This window comes from Chlorocebus sabaeus, chromosome 9 (genome assembly GCF_047675955.1).
Source record: "Chlorocebus sabaeus isolate Y175 chromosome 9, mChlSab1.0.hap1, whole genome shotgun sequence".
NCBI classification, from domain to species: Eukaryota; Metazoa; Chordata; class Mammalia; order Primates; family Cercopithecidae; genus Chlorocebus; species Chlorocebus sabaeus.
Genome location: NC_132912.1, coordinates 123506112 through 123530521, shown reverse-complemented (window position 1 = coordinate 123530521; position 24410 = coordinate 123506112). Strand labels below are relative to the sequence as shown.

The following is a 24410-nucleotide window of genomic DNA, read 5'->3' as shown; positions in this document are numbered from 1 at the left end:
GGCAGTGTAGTGGAAAGGAAACAGAGAGGGAAAGAGAAGGTAAATATATTTTTCCCAAAACACCCTATACTTTACATCAGACTTGATGAAAGATTGAACACGACAAGAGTACCCTCTCACTACTCCCATTCATTGTAGTAGAGGTCCAAGCCAATGCAATATGGCAAGAAAAAGAAATAGAAGACACGCAGATTATCAAAGAAAACATTAAACTGCAGTCACCTGCAGTGACATGACTGTCTACTTAAAAAAATTCACCCAAAATTACTATTAAATAGATCTACTAAGTGAAGTTAGCTAGATTACAGAATATAGGTCAATAAACAAAAATTAATTGTATTTTTTCCTACTTCACATCATATATAAAAATTAACTCAAAATGGATTAAAAGTTAAAGCTCTAAAATTCTAAGAAAAAACCAAAGGTATATATCTTCTTGATATTGGAGAAAGCAATGGTTTCCTGCATATGACACAAAAAGTACAAGCAACAACAATACAAAATAATAAATTGGACTACACCAAAATGAAAAAGTTTTGTTCTTCATAAGACACCACCAAGAAAGTAAAAAGATAACCCACAAATTGAGAGAAAATATTTGCAAATCATGTATCAATCAAGGTCCAAAAATATGACATGAAAAATTCTAGAAATAAACAATTCATAAATTATGCACTTTTCTGAATAGCATGATGAAATCTCCCACTGTCCTGTTCCATCCTGCCTCAATCATAAATCATCCCTTTGTCCAGAACATCCATGCTTTATCCAGCACTTGCCCTTAGTAGCCACACTGATTATCAGATCAACTGTTGTGGTATCTCAGTGCTACATTCAAATAACCCTTATTTTACTTTATAATGCCCCCAAAGTGCAAGAGCAGTAATGCTGATGTATTGTTATAACTGTTCTCCTTTATTATTATTAGTTATTGTTGTTAATCTCTTATGCCTAATTTATAAACTTGATCATAGGTAAGTATGTATGAGACAAAACAGTATATACAGGGTTCGGTTTATAAACTTTATCATAAGTAAGTATGTATGAGAAAAAACACAATATATATATAGGGTTTGGTACTATTCAGGGTTTCAGGCATCCACTGGGGTCTTGGTACATTTCCCTTCTGGATAAGGGAGGACTACTGTATACAAAGAAATCTTACAACTCAATTATAAAAAGACAAATAATATAATTTTAAAATGGGCAAAGGACCTGCATAGACATTTCTCCAAAGAAGATATACAAATGGCCAATAAGCACATGAAAAGATACTCCACACCTTTAGCCATCAGGGAAATGCAAACCAAAGCCACAATGAGAATCAATTCATCCCCATTAGGATGGTTATAATCAAAAGAACAGAGAATAGCAAGTGTTGGTGAGGATTTGGATAAATTGGACTCCTCATACATTACTAATGGGAAGGCTAATTTGGAAAACAGTCCAGCAGTCCCTCAAAAAGGTAAACAGAGTTACCAGATGAGTCAGTAATTCTACCCCTAGAAATATACTCAAGGGAAATGAAAACACAAGTTCACACAAAACTTGCACATGAATCTGCAAAGCAGCATTATTCGTAACAGGCAAAAAGTACAAAATATCCAAACGTTCATCAATAAAATAAATGTGATACATCCTTACAGTGGAATATTATTCATCAGTAACAAGGAACGGAGTATTGACATATGCTGCAACACAGATGAACCATGAAAACATTATGCTAAGTGAAAGAAGTCAGGCACAAAAGACCACAAATTATGATTCAATTTATATAAAATGTCCAGAATGGGCCAGTCTACAGACACAGAAAGGACATCAGCGGTTGCCAAAGGATGAGGGAAATGGGGAAATGGAATATGACTGCTAGTGGATACATGGTTTCTTTTTGAGGTAATAAAGTTCATTGTAATTGTGGCTGCATAACTGTGAATATACTAAAAATCATAGAATTGTGCATTTTAAATGAGCAAATTTTATGGTATGAGTATCTCAATAAAGCTATTATTTAAAAAAGAAAAAGACTCCAAATCTCTATGTCTAATCCTGACCTCTCTCCTAAAGCTCGGATCACTATAATGCAATATATTACAGGCACCTCAGACTTTGCTGTTGAAAACTAAAATTCACTGACTTCACAGATGCTTACCTCTGATAACTGGAAACACTGTCATTCCATTACACCAAAAGAAACCTTGGAGTCACTCTATTCTCTTACTCTCCTTTATACTGATCACTATAAAGGCTATCAGGTTTACCTCTTAGGCAGCTCTAATATATGACTTCTCCATGCCCCAGCTTTATTTTAGGCCCTTAGAATTTCCCGCCAAAATTATGGCAAAAGTCTCCTAAATGATCTTACTGCCTCCAGTCTTGCATTTCTCCAGCAGATCCTCCACTGCTGCCAAAGTTTTTCTAAGATGCAAATGTGGTCACATCAATCTCCTACTTAAAAATCCAAACTCCTGCTGGGCGCGGTGGCTCATGCCTGTAATCCTAGCACTTTGGGAGACTGAGGCAGGTGGATCACGAGGTCAGGAGATGGAGACCATCCTGGCTAACATGGTGAAACTACGTCTCTACTAAAAATACAAAAAATTAGTCAGGTGTGGTCGCGGGCACCTGTAGTCCCAGCTACTCAGGAGGCTGAGGCAGGAGAATGGCGTGAATCTGGGAGGTGGAGCGTGCAGTGAGCTGAGATCGTGCTACTGCACTCCACCCTGTGCAACAGAGTGAGACTCCTTCTCACAAAAAAAAAAAAAAAAAAAAAAATCCAAACTCCTTCATAATCTTATAAAACTTTGAGAACAGACAGCTGAATCTCTCTGGCTGCCTCTTATTCCATCACTTTTACAAGTGTGCCATCTTTATGGCACACTACTTACTTCTGTGTATATTCTTGCTCTTCCCTGCAATGCTCCTTGTCAATTTTTTACTTGGCTAACTACAGTCTACTAGTCTTGAAACTGAAAAGACGTCTGTGACTCTCCTCACGACCAGGCAATATGAAGCTCCTCTGTTTTCTCACAGCATGTTAAGCAAGTCTCACTTATCACACTACCACGCCGTGAGTCTTCCTTACAAGACAGAGAATTATCTCCATATCCATAGCACATGCTAAGTGCTCAAAACCAAGGAACGACTGAGTGGTCTTGTAAATGGTAGAACTGGTGTCTTTCATCTGCCTTAAAATGATCTAACAACTAGCATTTAATAACTCATCCTGTATTGACATTAAGTCATATATATGAAAATTCTAGGCTACCCCAAATAGATTTTTATATTTAAAAGCTATTCAACACTTACACGTAAGACTTAATGAGAGCTTAGTGATACACAGTATTAAACTTTAGACTAAACAACATGTTAGCGTCAAAATGGGATTTTACTTACCTTGACAACATCAGCTTTATGCTTTTCTAAAACTTGAAGAGTTTGGGCAGTAATGGAATCAATCACTACCACAAGTGAATGACATCCATAAGCAATTAAACCTTGCCAGCCCCTAGCAAAACAGTAATGTTAAATTTTAAGTACAGAACAAAGCAGGACAACTTCTTTCTTGCCAAGCCTAAATAAATGATAAATCTAATTCATATGTACTACCATTAATAAAATTATTTAAACCCAAAGGCCAGTATTTATCATTATCCTATTTGAATAAAAGATCTGGCTAAGCTTAAAATGCTTGTTGAAATTCACTTATCATTCGGATAAAAAAAGTTCTAAAAGATATGAAAACAGAGACCCGAGGACATAGAAAGGAACTTGTGCCCTCTGATTGTTTTTGTGGGCATACGTCTTTCGCTTACCCGATTTCTAATCCTTAGTATCCACAATGTGCCTGGGGGTACCGCAACAAACCCCGGTACTTCCAACTAAATAAAATGACAAACACTGCACAAGACGTTTCGGTCCTCCTAACAACATCCCACAGCCACAGAATTTTGCTTTACATTTATCTAATGAGTAATTTTCAGAGCTGCAGTGGTAATTTATAGTGAAAGCATACAGCAATAGAGACGACCTGTTGAAGACAGGAATGTCCCACACAGGAGGAGCCCGAAAAGAGAAGGTGAAAAGGGCAGGTGAGAGAACAGGCGCCTAGCACAGGGTCTGGCACATTGTTGAAGGAAAACAGGAATACAAGAGAAAGAAAAAGAAAAGACAGGATGGGAAAGGGAAAGTGGACAGGGAATTAATGGTGGAGAGAGAGAAACCTGTAAGCTGGAGGAGAGGTAAAGAGAGGGGAATGGAATAGCAAAAGGGCAAAGTGCAGAGAAAACAGCAGAGAAATAGGCGAGAAGGAGGGGAAATGTATTTGCATGGGGGAATTTCCCACACGGGGCTATTATCACTTTTGTAACAACAAAAATCCACCAACTAAAAAGCAATCTCATTGAGTGAGGGCGGCTGCCTGTCTTAGCGAGGCCAAACTAACCAGGGGGTGAAACCTCTTGTTCTTCCCCCTTCCCCTCACACATTCCTGGCCGATCCTGGCGACCTGGAAGCCCGGCGCCCTCACCAGTCCACCGCCGCCTTGTTGTGGGCGTTGAGGGCCCCCGTGAGGGTGCGCGCCGACACTTTGAAGTTCACTGTGTAGGGCAACATCCCGGCTGCCAGCCCAGGACCTCGGCGCTGACCCGCAACCAGGAAACGGCGGACACTGTGCTTCCGTTCCAAACACTGTCCGGGTGGCCCCCTGGGCGCCGCTGTCAGGTTCCGCTGGATTCAAGTTCTACAGGCTCCGGGTTCCACCGCTCCCGGATTCCATCGCCCCCAGGTTCCGTTGCCTTCAGTTTCCTAGGATGCCAGGTTCCGCACTCTCCAGAGTTCCGCCGCTTAGGCGGTTGTGCTAATCTGCGGCAGCCGGGGCTGTATTTGGAAGAAGAGGCGCTGCCTCCAGTCAAGTCTGTTTTTTTCAGGTGGGGACTGTAGGCCTTTGTGCCCTGCTGGAAATCGTGAAAAGCAAGAGAGAAGAGTCCCAGTTATTCTTTCTGCCTTTGATAAGTGAATTTAGGGCAACTACTAGCGCCAGTAGGCATGGGGGATCTACCGATGAAGAAGATACACAGTCTCCGCTCTCGTGGAGTTTACAGAGAATAGTGAATGAGATTAATTAAGAAATAAATGAGATTAATTGAATGAAATTGCCGGACTGAATGAAGTGAATGGCCCGAATGTAAAGAATTTCCAAATACAGATAACACTGCATATCTGGTGTTGGCAATACTCCCTTCGCACTTGAGGAAGAAGCACTATGTCGGGGGCCAAGTGTGACCCTTTGTCTGTTGTTGGGGTACCTTTCATTTCGCACTTTCTCCTCTGCTGCTCTCCAGGTCAGACCCAATCCCTCCCTCCTTTGTGCCCAGTGTTGGGTTTATACGCTTTAACTATAGCACTTAATGCAATGATTTCTTTTCAGCGATGATATTTGCAGATGTGTGTTTTTCTTCCCAATGCATTGTGAGCTCCTTGAGCAACGAAAGGGACAACGTATTGGTGATTTTTCATCACAGGTTTTTGTGTCTAGCTTACCACTCTTGTAAAACAGCTTTCTCAAAGATCACCTCATATCCTCTTAGTTGTACAAACCAATGATCATATTTTGGCTTTTAGTTGATCATGTTTTACCGCGGCTTCCCTTCCTTTCCCTTGTTGTCTTACCTTTCCTTAACCCACACCCTAACCTACTGATGTTTGCGGGCCACCAAATGTGCCCATAACCACAGATCTAAATTTACCACTCTCTTATTAAAAATCTTCCATGCCTCCTGTGAGAAGATTTCTAATTGGTTCCCCCAAATTCATTCTCTCTTTTTTTCTGAGGGATAGAACTTCAGTTTATATCTAGGCACATTGTCTTTCCATTACATGAGTACATTCCCCCACTCCCTTTACAACTAGACCCAGCCATGAGACTAACTAAATGAAAATGGAAGTGTTTCATAGTGACCTCTGAGAAGTCACTTTGCTGTTCTGAGCCATTTCAGTAGTTATACCTTACATTATTATTATCTTCAGATATCTCTCTCAAAGGGGAGGCCAACACATTTTTAAGTAATCATAATATAGGAAAAATTATATATTCCCTAGTAGACTTAGAGTTCCTCTCATAAAGGAACAAAATCCTAGTCTTCCTTTTGCCCCAATGTCTGGCACTTTTCCTGGCATACAGTTGGTCTTCAACAAATAACTGATGGTGCAGGAGTTCCAAATGCCCACTAAGCATAAGGTCAAACAGGCACAAAGTGACAATCAGGCGTCAGCACAGTAGCTCACAGATGGGGGCAGGCAGCAGGTAACCAGCCCTCCCACCCCCTGGTAAGAAAAAGCCTCTTGAAGAAAGAGAGATTAATTAGTTTAAATCTGCAAGCTACCTTGAAGATATGGATGTTGGATATTTAGGGCAAGGACAGGCTGGGTTTGGGACAATAATGTATCTGCCATGATACAAGAGTGTGTAATTAAGTATGTTAATGGATTTTATGGCCTTCTCTGAAGCATCTGTCTTGGCCAGAGTGGAAGACAGAATATTGGACACACTGGGCAATTGATCTCTTTAATAGGACAGAACTTATGCTCCTCTTTTATGCCTCAAAAGCTACCATTTCACCCCATGCCTGATGACATGAACTCCAAAGCCTGGTAATGCACACTCAGGGCACCCTGCCACTGCTACATCATTTGCATCCCTAAACTAGGACAACCTTTTTACCCTCTTCTTTTGAAGTCAGTAGAGATAAGTGCATGTGAACTTCTGATTCCTATTTTGATTTGGTGGTGGAAACACGAGAAATGGAAGAAATAATATGTAATGAAATAAATGCCTTACTTTATAAGTAAACTTTCCAAGGTCACGTAGGCGATGAAGTCAGTAGCTTCCTTTTGAGCACTTGCAAAGTGAATACTATGATAAACCTTTTACCTGCATCATCTCATTTCATCTGCACAAAGTCACAAAGACTGTATTATCACAAGTATTTTCACAAGTTCACAGAGTTGCCCAAGTTTATACAGACAATAAAAGGCAGAGCCAGCACTGGAACCCAGGGGAGTCTGATTCTGAAACGCATGCCTTTAACCACATTGCCTTCCATGTCATGTACTCCACAGCCCAGTTGGAAGAAACTCCAGCTGCCTGGGAAGCATGAGATTTAAAAAAAACAACAGCTTTACTAAGACATAATTCACATACCATACCAGTCATCCATCGAATTTGTTGTGTTTTAATATATCCACAGAGTTTAGCAACCATCACCATAATCAATTTCAGGACATTTTATCGCTTCTAAAGGAAACTCTGTACCCATTAGCATTTGCTCACCATTTTCCCCACTTGCCATCCCTTAACTCTAGCAACTGCTCATCTACTTTCTGTCTATATACATTTGCCTGTTCTGGACAGTTCATATGAAGGGAACCATAAAGCATGTAGTATTTTATGCCTGGCTTCTTCCGCTTACCAAAACATTTTCAAGATTTGTCCATGTTGTATTATATATCAGTACTTTATTCCTTTTCACTGCTGAGTAATATTTCATTCTATGGATATACCATCTTTTATTTATTCAGTCATCAGCTGATAGGCATTTGGTTTGTTTCTGCTTTCTAGCTATTTCAAATATGTTGCTATGGACATTCCTGTACATAATTTTTGTGTGAATATATGGTTTTAATTCTCTTGGGTATATACCTAGTAGTACAATTGCTGGCTCATATAAAAACCTCTATATTTAGCTTTTTTGAGGAGACTGCCAGACTGTTTTCCAGAGACTGCACCATATTGCATTTCTGTTAGCAGTGTGTAAGGATTCCAGTCTCTCCAAATCCTGGTCAACACTCATTGTGATCGGTCTTCTTTATAATAGCCATCCTAGTGGGTATGAAGTAGTTCTCATTGTAGTTTTGATATGCATTCTTCTGATGGCTAATGATGCTGAGCATCTTTTCAAGTGCTTATTGGCCGTTTATATCTTCTTTGAATAAATACTCAGATCCTTTGCTTATTTTTATATTGAGGTATCTGTCTTTTCACTATTGAGTTATAAGCGTTCTTCATATACTCTAGAAAGTCTCTTTTTTCTTTTTTTTTCTTTTCATTCTTTTTTTTTTTTTTTTTTTTTTTTTTTTGGAGACAAGGCTGTGACCCAGGCTGGAGTGCAGTGGTGTGATCATAGCTCACTGTAGCCTAACACTTCTGGGCTCAAAGGATCTTCTTGCCTCAGCATCCTGAGTAGCTGGGATTACAGGCAGGAGCCACAGTGCCTGTTTGAGTCTCTTGTCAGATATATAATTTGCCAAAATGTTCTCACATTCTGTAGGTGGCAGCATGGACTTTGAGCCACTTAGCTGAGCAACACATTCCCAATGAGGCAAACGGCTGTGGTCAAGGTCTTATTTCCAAAACCAAGCACTGGCCTGGTTGTGGTCTGATTGTGGAAAGCAAAGGGAAAACAACTCTGACAATGAGAATTGTGTATCTAAGCACAACGTGCGTTACTCCCAGGACTAATTGAATGAGTCAAAGGGAAAATTTTCTTTTTTATATGTTTCATTATTTGTGTAGCTTTTATTTGCATTTCTGTTTTATTTTATGTGAAACGGCAAGATAATGAGCAACTTTAGGCACACTGGTGACAGTCCTACACAGTATCTTCTAGCACCACGGGCTTCTCTGTGCACAAGTCCATAAAATCCATGCATTCTGTGTGTTTCTTTAAAGGCTCTCAAATGCCCTTCTATTGCTAATGCCAGGTATCATTTCTTGAGCATTTAACCATGTGCTAGGAGATGAGCTAAGGACTTTCTATGTGAGCTAAGCCTGTTTCACTTTTTAACCCTTCACACTGGATTTTCTTCTGGCCCTGGAGAGTCATGGAAGGTTAGTGTTAGTAATAGGAGGGCATTTGTTGGGACTTTGGGCAGATTACTTGACCTCATTAAGCCTCCTTTTCTCCTTCTGTTATTTGTGGGGAGGAGAGTATTCCTGGATGATGAAAAACACGAAATTAGATAACATATTAAAAGAACCCAAAACAGCACCTAGCTTCCTACAGTACCTTATTATTTGCTGACCGTGCTGGAGCATGAATCTAGCCTCCTATTTTCTCTCTTTCTTTTTTGAGACAGGGTCTCACTCTGTCACCCAGGCTGGAGTGCAGTGGCATGGTGTTGGCTCGCTACAACCTCTGCCTCCTGGGTTCAAGTGATTCTCGTGCCTCAGCCTCCTGAGTAGCTGAGATTACAGGCATGAGCCACCAAGCCTATTTTTTTTGTATTTTTGGTAGAGACAGGTTTCGCCATGTTGGCCAGGCTGGTCTCAATCTCCTGGCCTCAAGTGACCAGCCCGCCTTGGCCTCTCAAAGTGCTGGGATGACAGGTGTGAGCCACTCTGCCCAGCTGAGGCCTCCTGTTTTCAATAACACTCACCCCACTAAGCTATACCATCTTGAATTTGAAGAGAGAGATTTATATTTTCTCTTTAAGGAGTGGCTTGCAGGAGAAGAAATAATAAGGATTTGGGTAAAAATGGAGTTGAATTTGCTGTGTGAGTCACCAGGACACCAAAACTGCAGCCAGTTTTCTCTTTTTTAAAAAAGTTGCTGTATTCTTTATGTTTCCAAAGAGTAGGATGAGATTATCCTGAGGCACTTTCAGTATAGGTGGGGGCTCTATGAACCCCTGCTTTGGCTGTTGCTGGCACCCAGGCCTCTCAATTCAGTCTGTCCACACTCAAGGCTGTTTTAGGGCAGACTTTGATTTACAAGTTAGTCTTACCCTAAGTAGAAATGCAAGTATGACACACAGAGATTCAAAAAACCAGTGGTAAATAGTTTTAGACTAGCTCTAGAACTAAAACAAGAGCTTTAGGGGGTCGTAACAGTGAATGCATCATGCAGCATTTGGAAAATTACTACTGAGGTTGACCCAGAGGAGGGGTTCACTCCACTCTTTTTAAAGGGTCAGGCTGTCTTCACACTCAGTGAAAGACTCAGCTGTTTGAGCTGTCAGGCGTGGCCCACCCTGTGCTCTCCAAGAGCTGTGGGCAGGGACAGCCACTCTACAAGTCACAGGCTGCTTACTTAGGCCAATGCTGCTTAGGGCTTGCCTCTGGTGACTGCAGGAGTAAAGTTTTAAAGGAGAGGGGCTACAACTTGTGTACCTTTCAGTATGCTGTTGCCTCCAGTCTCATCCTGGTTTGACCTGCACTGAGCCTCCCTTTTCAGTCCTGGTCTCGACTCAGAACACTTTCCTGGTGCTTGGCTGCTCCAACTGCCACCAACTCTAGCATCAAAATGTGCCAAGACCTTTACTGCATTTGTTAGATTATTTTCCTTATAACATTGGCACTTTAAATCAGCTAATCTTGTATTATTTAACCACAAGCATTTGAATTTCCAGCAAACCTTATTTTGTCAACCTTATTTTGGGTATCCCCAATCCCATTTTCTAAATGAAGGAACTCAACCTTAGAAAGATTAAGTGACACTCACGATCACATATCTAGCTGAGGACAGAAACGAACCTTGACCAGGTTTTCTCACTGCTAAGCCAGGGCTCTGTCCAGGATATAGAGCTGCTTCATGTGAGATTTAGGAGTGTTTGTGAAGTTCTCACAGGGGTTGAATAGGGACCAGGAGAGCATACTTTGCACAACAAGATATTTTGAAGAAACATCACCCAGTGACATAGAAGACAAATGTCAGCAGCAGAGTGGGTGACCGGCTGAGTAGGGAGAGCACTAAACCAACAGCTCAGATCCAGCATCGATTTATCTTTTCTCCTTAAACACGTTCCACTCACTACTTACTTCATTGTGGATAATCATCAGTCCTATGTATTATTTGACTACCCTCGTTATTAATCTCTTTTTATGTCTCTACTTATTATGGGTGATAATCACAGTACAATGGATTAGTCAGTGCACTTTATGACATGGTGATTAAGGTTTATTAGACTGAAGCATGTTTCTGAGAAGAGCAGTCGTGATGAAATTCATTTATCCTGAGCAGGCTGTGTGGGGGATATGCTCTTCTAACACCCTTGGCGCAAGGAGAGGCAGCTGCGTATTGCTGAAAACAGTGAGGCCTTTGCAGTTTTAGGCAGATAGACAGACAGGAGTCCTACTCTGTCCCGGCTACCTCCTAGCTCTGTAACTTTAGGAAAGTTTAGAGGATAAAAATAATACATAATGGTACTTCATAATCATTAAATGAAATCATATAGGTAAGGTACCAAGATAAAGTCACTAATTGATACATTGCAGTTAATATAATGTAGAGGGAAAAACACCAGGTGAGGAGCTAGGTGATTTGGGCGCCAGACCCAGGGGGTCCATCACTTGCTGTGTGCTCTTAGAAAAGTAACCTTGCCTTGCTGAGCATCAGTTTCCTCACCTGAACAATGGAGCTAATAGTAACCCACCTGGGAAAGTTGCTGTGACGATTAAATGAGGTCATGTATGTAACGGAGGCAGGGGACAGGTGCTCAGTCGGTGCTTTTACTGTGGTCATGAGGACAGAGCCGAGCCCTGAACTCCAGGTCCTGTTGCTAAACCTCTGGCCTGCTCTCTGTATGAGGCCTGAGCCCTGCTCCCTCCGCCACGAGTGGATCGCAGCATGTCTCATCGCTGGGACTACATAGATTCTGTCAATGTGTGTTTTTCCAGTGATTGGCTGTTTTTAAAGAAAAAATGAGCTACAGGACTTTCTTATTTGATTTCTTCATCAGAATTTTGTTAGTTCAAATAAACAATGTCTGAACACTGTGCTCATGGAAGAGCATTTCATACATTACATTAACCTAACAAGTTTGTATCTGGTGTGTGATCATGATTTCTGGAGGAAAAAATAATTCTATTGATTTCTCATTCTTAATGAGCCAAGCCTTGGTGGAAATAGTTTGTGAGATGCTGTAACAAGTTTAAGGATTTCATAATTTTAGCTGGTCTTTCTCAGAATCCTCCAATTGTTGCAATTAAAAATAAACGCCAGTTTACCACTGTTTCTTTGGATCTCTGAGTATCATACTTGTGTTTCTACTCAGGATAATATTAATTTGTAAATCGGAGTCTTCTCTATAACAGCCTTGAGTGTTGATGTGGTTTGGGTGTTTGTCCCTTCAAATCTCTTGTTGAAATGTGATCCTCAGTGTTGGGGAAGAGGCCAGGTGGGAAGTGTTTGGATCATGGGGCTGGATCCTTTGTGAATGGCTTGGTGCTCTCCTAGTGGTCATGAGTTCTCCTTCTATTGGTTCAGGGGAGAGCTGCTTGTTTAAAAATCCTGCCACCTCCTCCCTTTTCTCTCTTACTCCCCCTCTTGCCATGTGACACGCTGCTCTCCTTCACCTTCTGCCATGATTGTAAGCTTCCTGAGGCTCTCACCAAAAGCCAAGCCGACATTGGTGCCATGCTTGTACATGGCACTGCAGAACTGTGAGCCATCACACACCTCTCTGTAAATTACCCAGTCACAGGTGTTCCTTTATGGCAACACAAATGGACTGATACAAGTGTGGACAGACTGAACTGAGAGGCCTGGATGCCAGCATTGGACAGAGCAAGGGCTCATGGCATCCTAACCTATCATGGAAGTGCCTCAGGACAATCTCATCCTACTCTTCTGAAACATAAGCAACAATATAACAACTTTTTTTAAAAAAGAGAAAAATGCATCCATAATCTTCATTTGCTAATGTGATTATTTTTATATTTACACATTTCCCCCTAGTTCTTGTCCAAATGATATATTTTACATATTTATATAATACACACATATCTTGTTAATTTTTTTCTTTAAACATTCTATCATAATCATATTTATAATCTTTATGTAATCATCATAATTACCATTTGAATGATTTTATCACATTTGTTAGAGTGCATATACAATACTCATTTAGCTCTTCCACTATGACCTAACATTTAAGTTACTTCCAATTTTATAATAATAAAGTTACAGTAGGCATCTGTATACTTCTTGTTGGTTTAATTATTTTCTCAAGATAATTATCAGAAGTAAGTAGAACTAGTTTTTTGCTTTTAAAAATGTCTATATTTAAGAATAAATAAATACTTGTTGAAAATACAGGTCTCAGAAATGCATAAACACAAAAAATTATTATCACTAGCAAGAATGTCTTCTTTTGACTGTCTTCCTTTAAAATGTATATATGTATTATTTTTATGAAATTGAGGTTATTATATAAAGTACTGTTTTTACTCTTCTCTTTCCATTCAATGATTGGATGTAAGCATTTGCAATATTTTCCTAATTTGTCATGTCTTTTATTTTCTGAATTTTTTGAGATACAGAAATTTAACATTTTTAGTGGAATGAAATACACTGACCTTTCATTTAGTGTGTCCTTCATTGCCTGAATGCCAGACTGTCCTTTGACAATATAGTGTTCTATATTTGCAATAACATGTCTGACTATAGGCCATATAAATAATAAATAAATAAATAAATAAATAAATAAATAAATAAATAAACTTTATCTGAAGTTTCAGGTGTTTCCAAACCTGGAGCCAGATTTGGAAAGTGCTGGAGGCATTATCCCTCTTTCCCCCTCACCCTGCTCCACTCTCTGGCCTTCAGGGAGCCTGGGCTTCCCAGCCGTACCTTGCCTTCACTAGTCCCTGGGTACCATGACGTAGCTCAACAGGTGGGAGGCTGGGTGCAGGTAGCTGGATACAGTGACCAGACCCACATATCTTTCTCAGGATAAACATAGCCAGGTGGTTGTGGAACAAGCCAATTCCTGAGAATTTGGCTCCTACCTTGAAGGATGGTCTTTTGAGGAGGACCTGTAATACCCAGGGGTTGCCAGTCAAATTAATTAGATAAGTCATACCTGGCTTTGCTTTGTGCCAAGTTCCTCACATTTTTTTTTTCATTTGCATGGATAGTTTCAATAGAGAGTAGAGAAGGAAAACAGTAATTAATCCTCCTCATGGCAGAATGTAGTGATTATAAAAATTAATTCCCTGTAGGAATCAGGCTTAAATTTCACTTACATTTTTAAAAGGGAAAACCACTAGAATTATTGCATAATTGAAGAAAGGGACATCCTATAAAACTTGGTGAGCTGAATAACAATGCCATTTATCGAGAAGCAGCATAGTAAGTAGAATTTTATTTGTGATTATATGTTATATGCAGTACTTAATATAGATCTTGCATATGTACATAGACATATGTTTTACATGAGAGGACTTCAAAAAGCTTATGGAAAATGGAATTAAAAGATAAAAAATATAAACCTGATTTCTCAACATAAGCTCCATCAAGTTCAAGACACTTCGGTAAGTGATGATGCTAGCCATTCAGTCTATCCGTGAGGAACTAAGGGCCGGGGAAATTTAACTATGTCAATGCAGTCTTTTAAAATTACTAACCCAAGAAAAATGGATGCACTTTAAAGATTTTTTTAAGATTAGGAAACAGAAAAGAAGTCAGCAGAAGCCAAATCAGGACTGCAAAGCGGATGCTTGATGATTTCCCAGCAAAACTCTTGCAAAATTGCGATTGTTTGATGAGAGGAATGAGCAAGGGTATTGTCATGGTGGAAAAGGACCCTCTGGTAAAGCCTTCCCAGGTGTTTTTCTATTAAAGTTTTGGCTCACTTTCTCAAACTAAGCAGATGTTATCATTCTTTGAGCCTCCAGAAAGCAAGCAAAATGCCTTCAGCATTCCAAAAAACCATTGCCATGACCTTTGCTCTTGACCGGTCTGCTTTTGCTTTGACTGAACTACTTCCACCTCTTGGGAGTTATTACTTTGATTATGCTTTGTCTTCAGGATTGTACTGGTAAAACCATGTTTCATCTTCTGTGACAATTCTTCACAGAAATGCTTCAGGATCTTAATCCCACTTGTTTAAAATTCTCGTTGAAAACACTGTTCTTGTCTGTAGCTGATCTGGGTCCAATGGTTTTGGCACCTATCGAGAGGAAAGTTTGCTCAGCTTTAATTTTTTAGTCAGAATTGTGGAAGCTGAACCAGTTGAGGTGGCTATGGTGCTGGGTATTGTTCTTGCTATGAATCATCAGTCCTCCTCAATTAGGGCACACACGAGGTGAACGTTTTCCTAGCAAATTGATGTGGATGGTCTGCTGCTGTGGGTTTCATCTTCACCATGGCCTCATCCCTTCCTAAAATGAATTATCTATTTGTAAACTGATGATTCTTTGGGGGTATTTTTCCCACAAACTTTTCGTAAAGCATCAATGATTTCACCATTCTTCCACCCCAGTTTCGCCGTAAATACAATGTTCGCTTGTTCTTCAGTTTTAGCAGTATTCACATTGCTCTGATAGGGGGTCTTTTCAAACCGATGTCTTATCCTTCTTAGTGACTCAAACCAAATCCTGTTCAGACATGTTATATAACAAGTCAGTACAAGTTTATTTTGGTGCCAAAAAAAAAATGAAATCCATGTATAATTTTTTCATAATGTATATTTTTCATGAACTTTTGAAGACTCCTTGTGTATGTGTGTGCATGTGGATGTATGTGGATATATTTGTACATATATAATCACAAATACAAAAAATATATATACTTATATTATATACACATATATACACATACAATGTTTTAGTTCCTACCATAACTTGCCAGCCATCTGGTAAAATGACAGTGAGCTTCAAATATTCTCATTTGTAGCCTTGTTTTTCCTAGATGAGCACCCTCTGGGGGTTCTGGAAGTAGAGGATATGAGTACTGTGAGTTACTATTGAGAGCCAGGGCAGAACAGGCCAACACAACAGCCATTCTCAAAGACATTTATGGTGTCTGTGATTGAGGAATTCATTGGTTCTCTGCTGCAGCTAGCCCATAAGAACAGTCTTTACATGGTAATGTGTTCATGTTAGAGTTATATTGGTATTGCAGAATTTGCATTAGGGTCCATTGATCTACAAAAAGAAGTAGTAGGTGCCTTAATATGATGTAGGTAGTAGATGATTCAACGAAGTAATAATAATGCAACATCAATTTCTAAACAATGGACCCTAATGCAAATTCTGCAATACCAATATAACTCTAACATGAACACATTAGACCATGTAAAGACTGATCTTTCTAAACAATGGTGAAATTGTCCACCACTGAACAGTACCTATTCTTCTAAAACACAGAGCTGGGTGCAGTAAAATTTTGTTTCATCTCTAAAAGTCAAGGGCTCCCAATGGCCTCCTGGGAAATGGTGCTCTACCTCTACCCCATCCATCTTCATTCAAGTTTGTACATATTCATGAAGCATCTGTTAAGTATAGCACTACAGACTCAACTGTAGTACATGTACCAATCAACAATTAGCGGGGATATGGCAGTGCAGTCAGCAGATGTGGAGACAGGCTTCAGGGGGCTCACATTCAACCACGACAATGCCACTTTTCTCCCATTGCTGGGCCCCTGTTGATAATCTGCTTCCTTTGCCTGGAACATCCTTTTGTCTTTCTTTGACTTACTTTCCCTCCATGAAAACCTAGAGGTCTTTCTAGAATCTCAGATTTTGAGGCTTAATACCACTAGTTTTAATGCTGTCATATTATTTCTTTTAAAGAAATACATTTTCTTTATTTTTCTGACTTTAGTATGTATTCATGAATGAAATACTGGTAAATTTTCAAAAATGTATCATGGGGCAGGATGCAGTGGCTCACACCTGTAATCCCAACACTTTGGGAGGCTGAGGTGGGAGGATTGCTTGAGCTCAGTAGTTCGAGATGAGCCTGGGCAACATAGCAAGACTTAATCTCTAGTAAAAATTTAAAACATACAAACATTGCCAGGCATGGTGGTAAGCACCTGTAGTCCCAGCTACTCAGGAGGCTGAGGTGGGAGGATCACTTGAGCTCAGGAATTCGAGGACTGTGTGAGCTATGATGGTGCCACTGCACTCCAGCCTGTGTGACAAAGGGAGACCCTATCTCAAAAAAAAAAAAAAAAAAAAAAAAACCATTGAAATATTAGTGACAACAACAAAAATATATAGAAGAAAAAAATAACTATTAATCTTATCTGAAGATAACTATTATATTTCTATCATTTTAAATGTATTTTTTCATCTACCCGTTCCCTTCTTTAGACCTCTTGGGGACACATATTCATGTCTTGTTTATCTTGTGCCCCCCTCTTTGGCTCTGCGACTGTCTCACATAGTAGGCACTCTATACATGTTTGTTGAACTGAACCAGATTAATTAACTTAAATGCTTTTATTGCTACAAAAAAAGAGAAAAAAATGACCATATTAATAATTTTAGGGAAATGTTGGAAAAGAAACATAAATTTCTCCTGCCAAGTAGAGGGATATAATGAAGGCAAAAGAAGTTGAGTATAAAAAGAAAGTATAGTCAATAAATCAAATCACTCTGTTGAAAACTGCTACAATAAACAGATTACCCTTTGCCAAATCTTTTTAAAAATGAACATTATTAGAAATATGAAGATGTTACAGCAATGAAAACAAAAAATTTTTTCATGCATACTTGTATATTATAAATTTGAAAGTCTAAATAAAATGAGTGATTTTTCCAAAAAATACAAATTGCTATCACAATAATTTTTTTTAAATATGAAAGAAACAGTAACTAAAGAGGAGTGAATAAAAGGAATACACCTGCCCTCCTCCTCATTGCCCACTGTTCACTTGGGCCAGTTGCGGTGGCTCCCGCCTGTAATCTCAGCACTTTGGGAGGCCAAAGCAGGTGGATCACTTGAGGTCAGAAGTTTGAGACCAGCCTGGCTAACATGGCAAAACCCTGTCTCTGCTAATAATACAAAAATTAGCCAGGCAGAGTGGTACACACCTATAATCCCAGCTAATTGGGAGGCTGAGGCAGTAGAATTGCTTGAACCAGGAGACAGAGGTTGCAGTGAGCCGAGATTGTGCTACTACACTCCAGCCTGGGCGACAAAGCAAGATTCTGTCTAAAAATAATAATAATAATAAAGGAAAAAAAACTGATTAAATACCATTATCTAGAAAGCAGTGTAAAACCTCTGGCCAAAAGATAGTGTATGTATAAAGGTTTCGAGTTACAAACGACAGAAACTACTCTGGTTAACATAACCAGAAAAAAAGATTCATTGTAAGAGGGTCTGGAAACTAGCACACTCAATGGGAAGACTGGAAAACTAGGTTTGAGCAGGAATGAAAAGGAGGTGAAGCATGACCGATTGAAACTGCACCGGGAATCTGCTCAAGACCCCACTGCTTCCAGCTGGACACTCAGTGCTGCTGGCCTTGCCGCAGCTGAACATCCTGCTCCTCCTTCCTGCAAGACTCACCCCTACATCACTGGACTCTAATCCACAACAGCCAATACACACACACACACACGCCTCTGACTGCCTCACTCCTTTGAGTTCAAAGTCCCAGACAGAGTCATCTACTTGGCTGTGCTAGGTCATGAGCTTGGCATTCTCACAACATAGAAAATATGTCTGGATTCTCCAAATGAAAAATATCCACCATGGTCTGTTGATTTGGGGGCTCATATATGCTTTTTCCTATATTTATGCTTCTAAATATCACTCCTGCCTAGCAGTTTTATTACCTTTCATGAGTCAAGATGCAATAGTCTGCTCTCCTAGGAGAACCTCACCAAAACCCCACTAGTTATTGGTTGAGTCATATGAAATTGTCATTTTTATAGGTCAGAAAATGGTTGAATGTCATCATTTTCATATGGTTCAACCTAACAGTACACCTTGCTCCAATTTATTTAATCTAGCAAAACATAGGGTTGTGGATAGGACAATGGGGCTCCTTAGCCCAGTGCCTCCTAGGGACACTTTTCTCACAATTAAGGAAGTTTCTAGAACAGAAGGGATGCTGTGTGGGCTACAGTGATGTATCCAGTAAGTCATAGAGGATGGTGTTGGCAAAAGCGTCATGGGCAGAAGCAACACATCTAAGTCCAGGTAAGAGGGCCTATTCCAGTGAGGGAAAAGCTCTGCCCTTCTATGGTGAAAAGCACCTGGTGTGATCAAGCTGCTGCCAGATTATTACACCATATTGGGGTTTTAGGTTTGGTTGTCGCTGCCATCAAATTGTACTGTCAACTGTGGCACTGCCAAGGCAGCCTTTAGAGAGAAGTCCATGTTGTGGAGCCCACGCACAGCCTCTGCTTCATGAGCAAGCTCTGGGCTGGCCGGGGAAGAGGGCTGACCGACATCCGCACAGTGGCTACCTTTTGAGGGGAATTCTCATGAGTCACAAATATTCTCAAAGTCTGAGTCCAGGCACAGAGATCTATCCACGCATCTCGCCCCCAAGCCTCCTTGTGGTGATGCCATCTCAATATCCATTAACAGAGTGAGTAAACTACATTTTCTCCTGCACACTAGCAAGAAACAGCCTTCAACACAGAACAAGGGAGCCCCAGATGAAAGTGGAATTGAACTTTTATTAACTAGCACATGCTATGTCTCCTTCTCTCACTCTTCTGCCTAATTCTCCTATCAGTCTTTCAGAACTTGCCTGAAGAAACATTTCCTCCAGGAAATGCCTGTTGTAGGTTGTGTTTCTCTGAAGCAGGTACCAAGATGGGCTTTGGTATGCCAAGTACCAAAAGGTTGGTCTCACTCCCATCATGCCCCTGCAACAGCACCGAGTTTATTTCCCGGCAGCCAGTGAGCAGGGCTGAAAACTTGCCCTGGGCTATAAGCCTCCCAGCTGAGAAGGCAAGCCAATTGACAGTTCCTCAGCTGTCCCATGGAGCCTGCAGAGGCATTCCACCTCCCTCAAAGCGTGTGTGGATTCTCTCAGTTTTCCTGCTATGTTCCTGCAGTCGTTCTTGGAGCAAAAGTTCACAGTGTGAGTCTCCACATGCTGCTGTGTCCGTCTAAGTGGGAGCTGCAAGTTAGTCCTGCCCCCTACCTGCCATTTTGATCCCCCAGCTGACTTTTGTCTATAGGCTTTGACAACATTAAGGACACACGTGCTCAGAGAGGTCTCCCATCATTTGGAGGTCAGGCCCCCTCACCTGCCATATTCTCTCCATAACTCATCACTACTGGCACTTTAGTGTAAGTGTGTTTGTCTCTTCATCATGTACCTCTTCGCTGAGTGTCTCCCCGCTTCAGTTATAAAAGAACCTGTCTCTTGTATTCATGGATATTCTCCAGGGACTAGGTCAGTGATAGGCACATTATAGGTGTTCAACAAATGTTTGTTATATGGATGAATAAATGAAATTGTAAGCTCCTTGCAAACAGAAACCTGTCTCAGGCATCTTTGTATCTCTAATCTCCAGTAGGCAACCGTGATTTTGTTGAATTCATTATATGAGCCTTTGTCTCTACTGTTATGTTACCCTTGAAACTCAGCTACTGTTGCAACAAGCTCTTACCTCAGGGAAAAACAGGGAGTTCCTAAGTGGTGCTGTTTATATATACATTTGTTTTTTCAAATATTCATGTAATTTTTTTTTTTTTTTTGAGTTGGAGTCTCGCTCTATCTCTTAGGCTGAAAGCAGTGGCATGATCTAGGCTCACTGCAGGCTCTGCCTCCCGGGTTCAAGTGATTCTCCTACTGCAGCCTCCTGAGTAGATGGGAGTACAGGCGCACACCACCACGCCCAGCTAATTTTGGTATTTTTATTAGAGACAGGGTTTCACCATGTTGACCAGGTTGGTCTCAAACTCCTGACCTCAAGTGATCAGCCCTCCTCACCCTCCCAAAGTGCTGGGATTACAGGCATGAGCCACTGCGCCTGACCATGTTCATGTGATTTTATTAAACTATGAGGAGACCTCATAGCTGATTTGAAGTACTATGAGTCAGTGTTGAACACGGAATCCTGCTCCTGAGTCTGGCCTGCATGCAGCGTGATGATCTGCATCCTTTGTATGTTGTGTGGTTTCATGGTCCATTGTGGAGCTCAGAGTATACAGTTCTTCAGCATATATCTTAAAATCTATCATTTGAGTAACACTTTATTGATATATAATTCACATATAAAATTTTTGAAGTGATTGAATATACTTACAATATGAGGAGCAGACAATGTAGGTGTCCTGCCCATACTTCCTTTCCGACACCTTTACCATTTTTGTGGACAATGGCTCCTGATAAAGGCTTTCTACTCCCAGCTGCTAGTACCCTGGGGTGCTTAACCAATGACTGAAGTTTACAGGATGAGGTGGAGTATAACTATTCCAGCTTCCTTCTCTGCTGACTGGGACAACATCATCCTCCACTGTTTCCAGAGCTTCTCTGTGGAACCGAGCCATAGGTTCACCTCCATGGGACTTCACTAATATTGCAGCCTGACTTGGCTTCCTTCCCTTTCCAGTCCCACTTCCCATTTCCTAACTGTTTTTCCAGAAGTACTGTCTGGTTAATCACTGTCATGAAAGACCCTTGTCTCTGGGTATGTTTGTGGGGAGTACAGCCTAACACAACACATGGCGCCTGGCCATTGTTTCTCTGTGTGATCCAAAGAAAACCTGCATCCCAATCTCATGCCGGATTTGTTCAATATGGATTCCTGAGTCTCATCCAAACACAGTGAGTCAGAATCTCTAGGATTGGGGCACAGAGATCTGCATTTTGAACAAAGCTGATCCCCCATCCCAAGATTCTTCTGCACCCTGGAGTGTGAGGACTGTGGTTCTAGTCTGTACACTTGATGTTAAGATGTTACAAATGCCCTTGTCTAGATGAAGACTTTACCATACTGCATTAAGGGTCTGCAAGAGAAAACCCAGCAAGGATTCTCAGAAGAACCTGAGCAATTTTCCTCACCTGTCTCTCCTGATGAAGGCTCCTACTGCTTCTTATGAGGTGAGGAATATGGAGGTGGGGGTTGAAGAATTGTATTGCAAAGTGTCTTTGTGTTGAAACTGCAATCTAAAAAGGTAAGTGGGCTATTCAGACTTTAAGCTAGTTAGCATTATTGGATGCCTGTCTAGCCATGTATTTCCTGTTTCTTGTCTAATAGAAACCAGACTTGATTCTGCTATCTACCCCTTCCCAAATACTCCCTTGGATCCCTGGAGCCTGACTAATGGTCCTGATGGGTCCAAGGGGGTATTCCTCCCTCTTTATCAGGGATTGGTTCAGGAATTGGCATGTGATATGCAGCTGGTTAATGAGATATGAGAAGCATTTTGCTGGAAATTTCTGGAAACATACTTATTTGAAAGTCTGAAGTCTTCCATAAGAAAGTCACCCTTTCTCTTATTGGATGTGAACAAAGGAGTAGACCTGGTTGCTGCTAGAAGCCACTCTATGACCAACAGGATGCTTTAGGATGCAGTTGAGCCTGGACAGCAGAGCAGAGTCCTGGAAAGAACCTGGGTCTTGATTATACCATGAACCTGATTCTGCCAATTAAGCCAAAGCCAACCGTATCTTTTGATGTCCTCTTTGTTAAGCAATGGATCCCCAAATTGTTTAATCAATTTGAGGTGGTTTTCTGTTACTGCAGCTTAAAGCATCCAGATTGACATACTTTGACACTGAAACCAATACACCCTTCAAAAGTTGAACTGTGATGTATAATATTGGCATAAGCAGTGTCTGAGGCATTCTTTGATAAGAGCCAGTGAGCAGTCCATACTCCTTGTCAGTGGATGGCATCAGATACAGAAGGCACACCTGCCTCCTATCAGAAAGCTTCAGGCTCTCCTGAAGGCAGGAGGTATCTGGCTCCTGCGAAGTCAGGCTCCCATGTGTTCCTGCAGCATCGGAGCTCGGCAGGCCCTGTTTTTGACCAGCATTGCAGCCGCCCAGCTAGAGTCTGGACACTCAGCCTTGAGTTGCTCCACTGCTTTTCTTAGGACCTCATTCTGTTATTGATTTCTCCATTGCTATTTCAACAGGCAGGGCAGGGCAGCAGTCACTGACTTGAGTGGTGCTTTTATTTATATTCATGATTAATTTGTGGAGGCCCAGGGGGAGGACAGCAAGTGAAAAGCTGTTGCCTGGGAAATGAGATTCTTTTTGGAACTTTCTGAGAAACATTGAGTTTTTGATGTTTCACACAAAAAACCTGAGCTTCATCTAAGAGCTGAGCCACCAGGGAAACCCTCCTCTGTCAGGCTAGAATGCAGGACTTCAGCGCCTAAAGTCATTGTTGATTTTTTACTCTGCCTAAATGTTTTCAAGCTGGCTTGAGAGAAAATTTGCACTCTCCTCTGAAAGTTAGATCCACTCGTAATAAACTCCACACTGACAGAAAATTCCTAACAGCAGCAGATTCAGGGGGACCCCAGCCGGCTCTGCCTCTCCATCCTCCCTGGCTGGTGTTGGCTTACTCTGTGGCATGTTCCTCTTCTTTGGGCCCTCACAGAGAGGATATTTGTGGGACCTGGAGAGGATAGGATTATATACCATGGAAGAACTCCCTGTTTTCCCTTGCAATAAAAGCTTGTTGCAACAGACGCTGAATTTCAAGGGTAGCATAACAGTAGGTTTAATAAAATATTAAAAAACCATGCTACCCCAGATGAATACAGGGATGCTTAGATCAAATAAAAAGATGCTCCAAATCAGAATTTTTGGTTGCAGGGGACAGAAAACCAACTCAAAGTAGCTTTGACAAAAAGAGAATTCTTTGGCTCACAGAATCCAAGGAAGGAGAACTTCAGAACAGAGAGGGGCACAGGTGAGACAATTGGAACTAGGGAGTCAAGTACAGACTAAACTCTCTCTGCTTCTCTCCTTTCTGCTTCTCTCTCAGTGGTGGCTTTTTTCTCTCTTGCTGCAGACTATTTTTCACCAGATGGCTGGCAAGGTGATTGTCAGCATGTTTTGAGCTATATCTCATTGCTTCCTATAACTCTTTCCCAATTTCAGAACATCTCATGAAGAAGAACTTTAACTCACCCATTTGGATCAGGTACCTGGAAGAACCTGTTTGGCCAAGGAAAGCCAGAGAACCCATATAGCCATGTGGATGGGGAAATGTTTCTGGGAGAAAGAAAGGGTTCAGCAGACAATCCCTGAAAGGCTCACTCTACAGAGCCTTGATCACATAGGAGAATCAGTCAGCAACCATCACAGCTGGAATTCACTGAGAAGATCACCTTTTCCAGGTAACCAGGAATCAGACTGACCAAGGGATATCAATGGTCACACAACACATTAGGGGGAGAGGAGAGACTACTAGTAGTGAGGTCTCTTGGAGTTGTATTTTTTGTTTTTCTCTATATATACTAGAAATACAGTTAAAAAAAAAAATGAAGTGTGTTTGTCCTCAAAAGAAGTGTACTTCTCAATTTCTTGTCAATCCCATGACATACAGAAATTTGTAGACTGTGGTGGCTTGTTATTGTTATTGCTGTTGAAAGAGGAATTGAGAATCTCTACCTTCTTCTATGTTAGAAAGGAGGAGGGGTGGCGGATGCTCCCATAATCCAGGTGCTGTGCTCAGGGCTTCACATTTGT

At 41.0% G+C, this 24410-nt stretch overlaps 1 protein-coding gene and 1 long non-coding RNA gene across 2 annotated transcripts in view; one reads left to right on the top strand and one right to left on the bottom strand.

Annotated features, from left to right (window-relative positions):
• WDR11 (WD repeat domain 11) overlaps positions 1-4673 on the bottom strand; it is a 58170-nt gene extending 53497 nt beyond the window's left edge. The window contains exons 1-2 of the mRNA XM_007964272.3: positions 4526-4673; positions 3394-3505 (exon numbers count right to left, since the gene is read on the bottom strand). Of these exons, the coding sequence (XP_007962463.3) occupies positions 3394-3505; positions 4526-4611 (198 nt within the window). The 5' untranslated portion in view covers positions 4612-4673. The remainder of the gene's footprint in view (positions 1-3393; positions 3506-4525) is intronic.
• Positions 4674-4681: 8 nt separating this feature from the next.
• LOC119627986 (uncharacterized) overlaps positions 4682-24410 on the top strand; it is an 82387-nt gene continuing 62658 nt past the window's right edge. Inside the window, exon 1 of the long non-coding RNA XR_005244240.2 lies at positions 4682-5339. This is a non-coding gene — a long non-coding RNA (uncharacterized lncRNA). The remainder of the gene's footprint in view (positions 5340-24410) is intronic.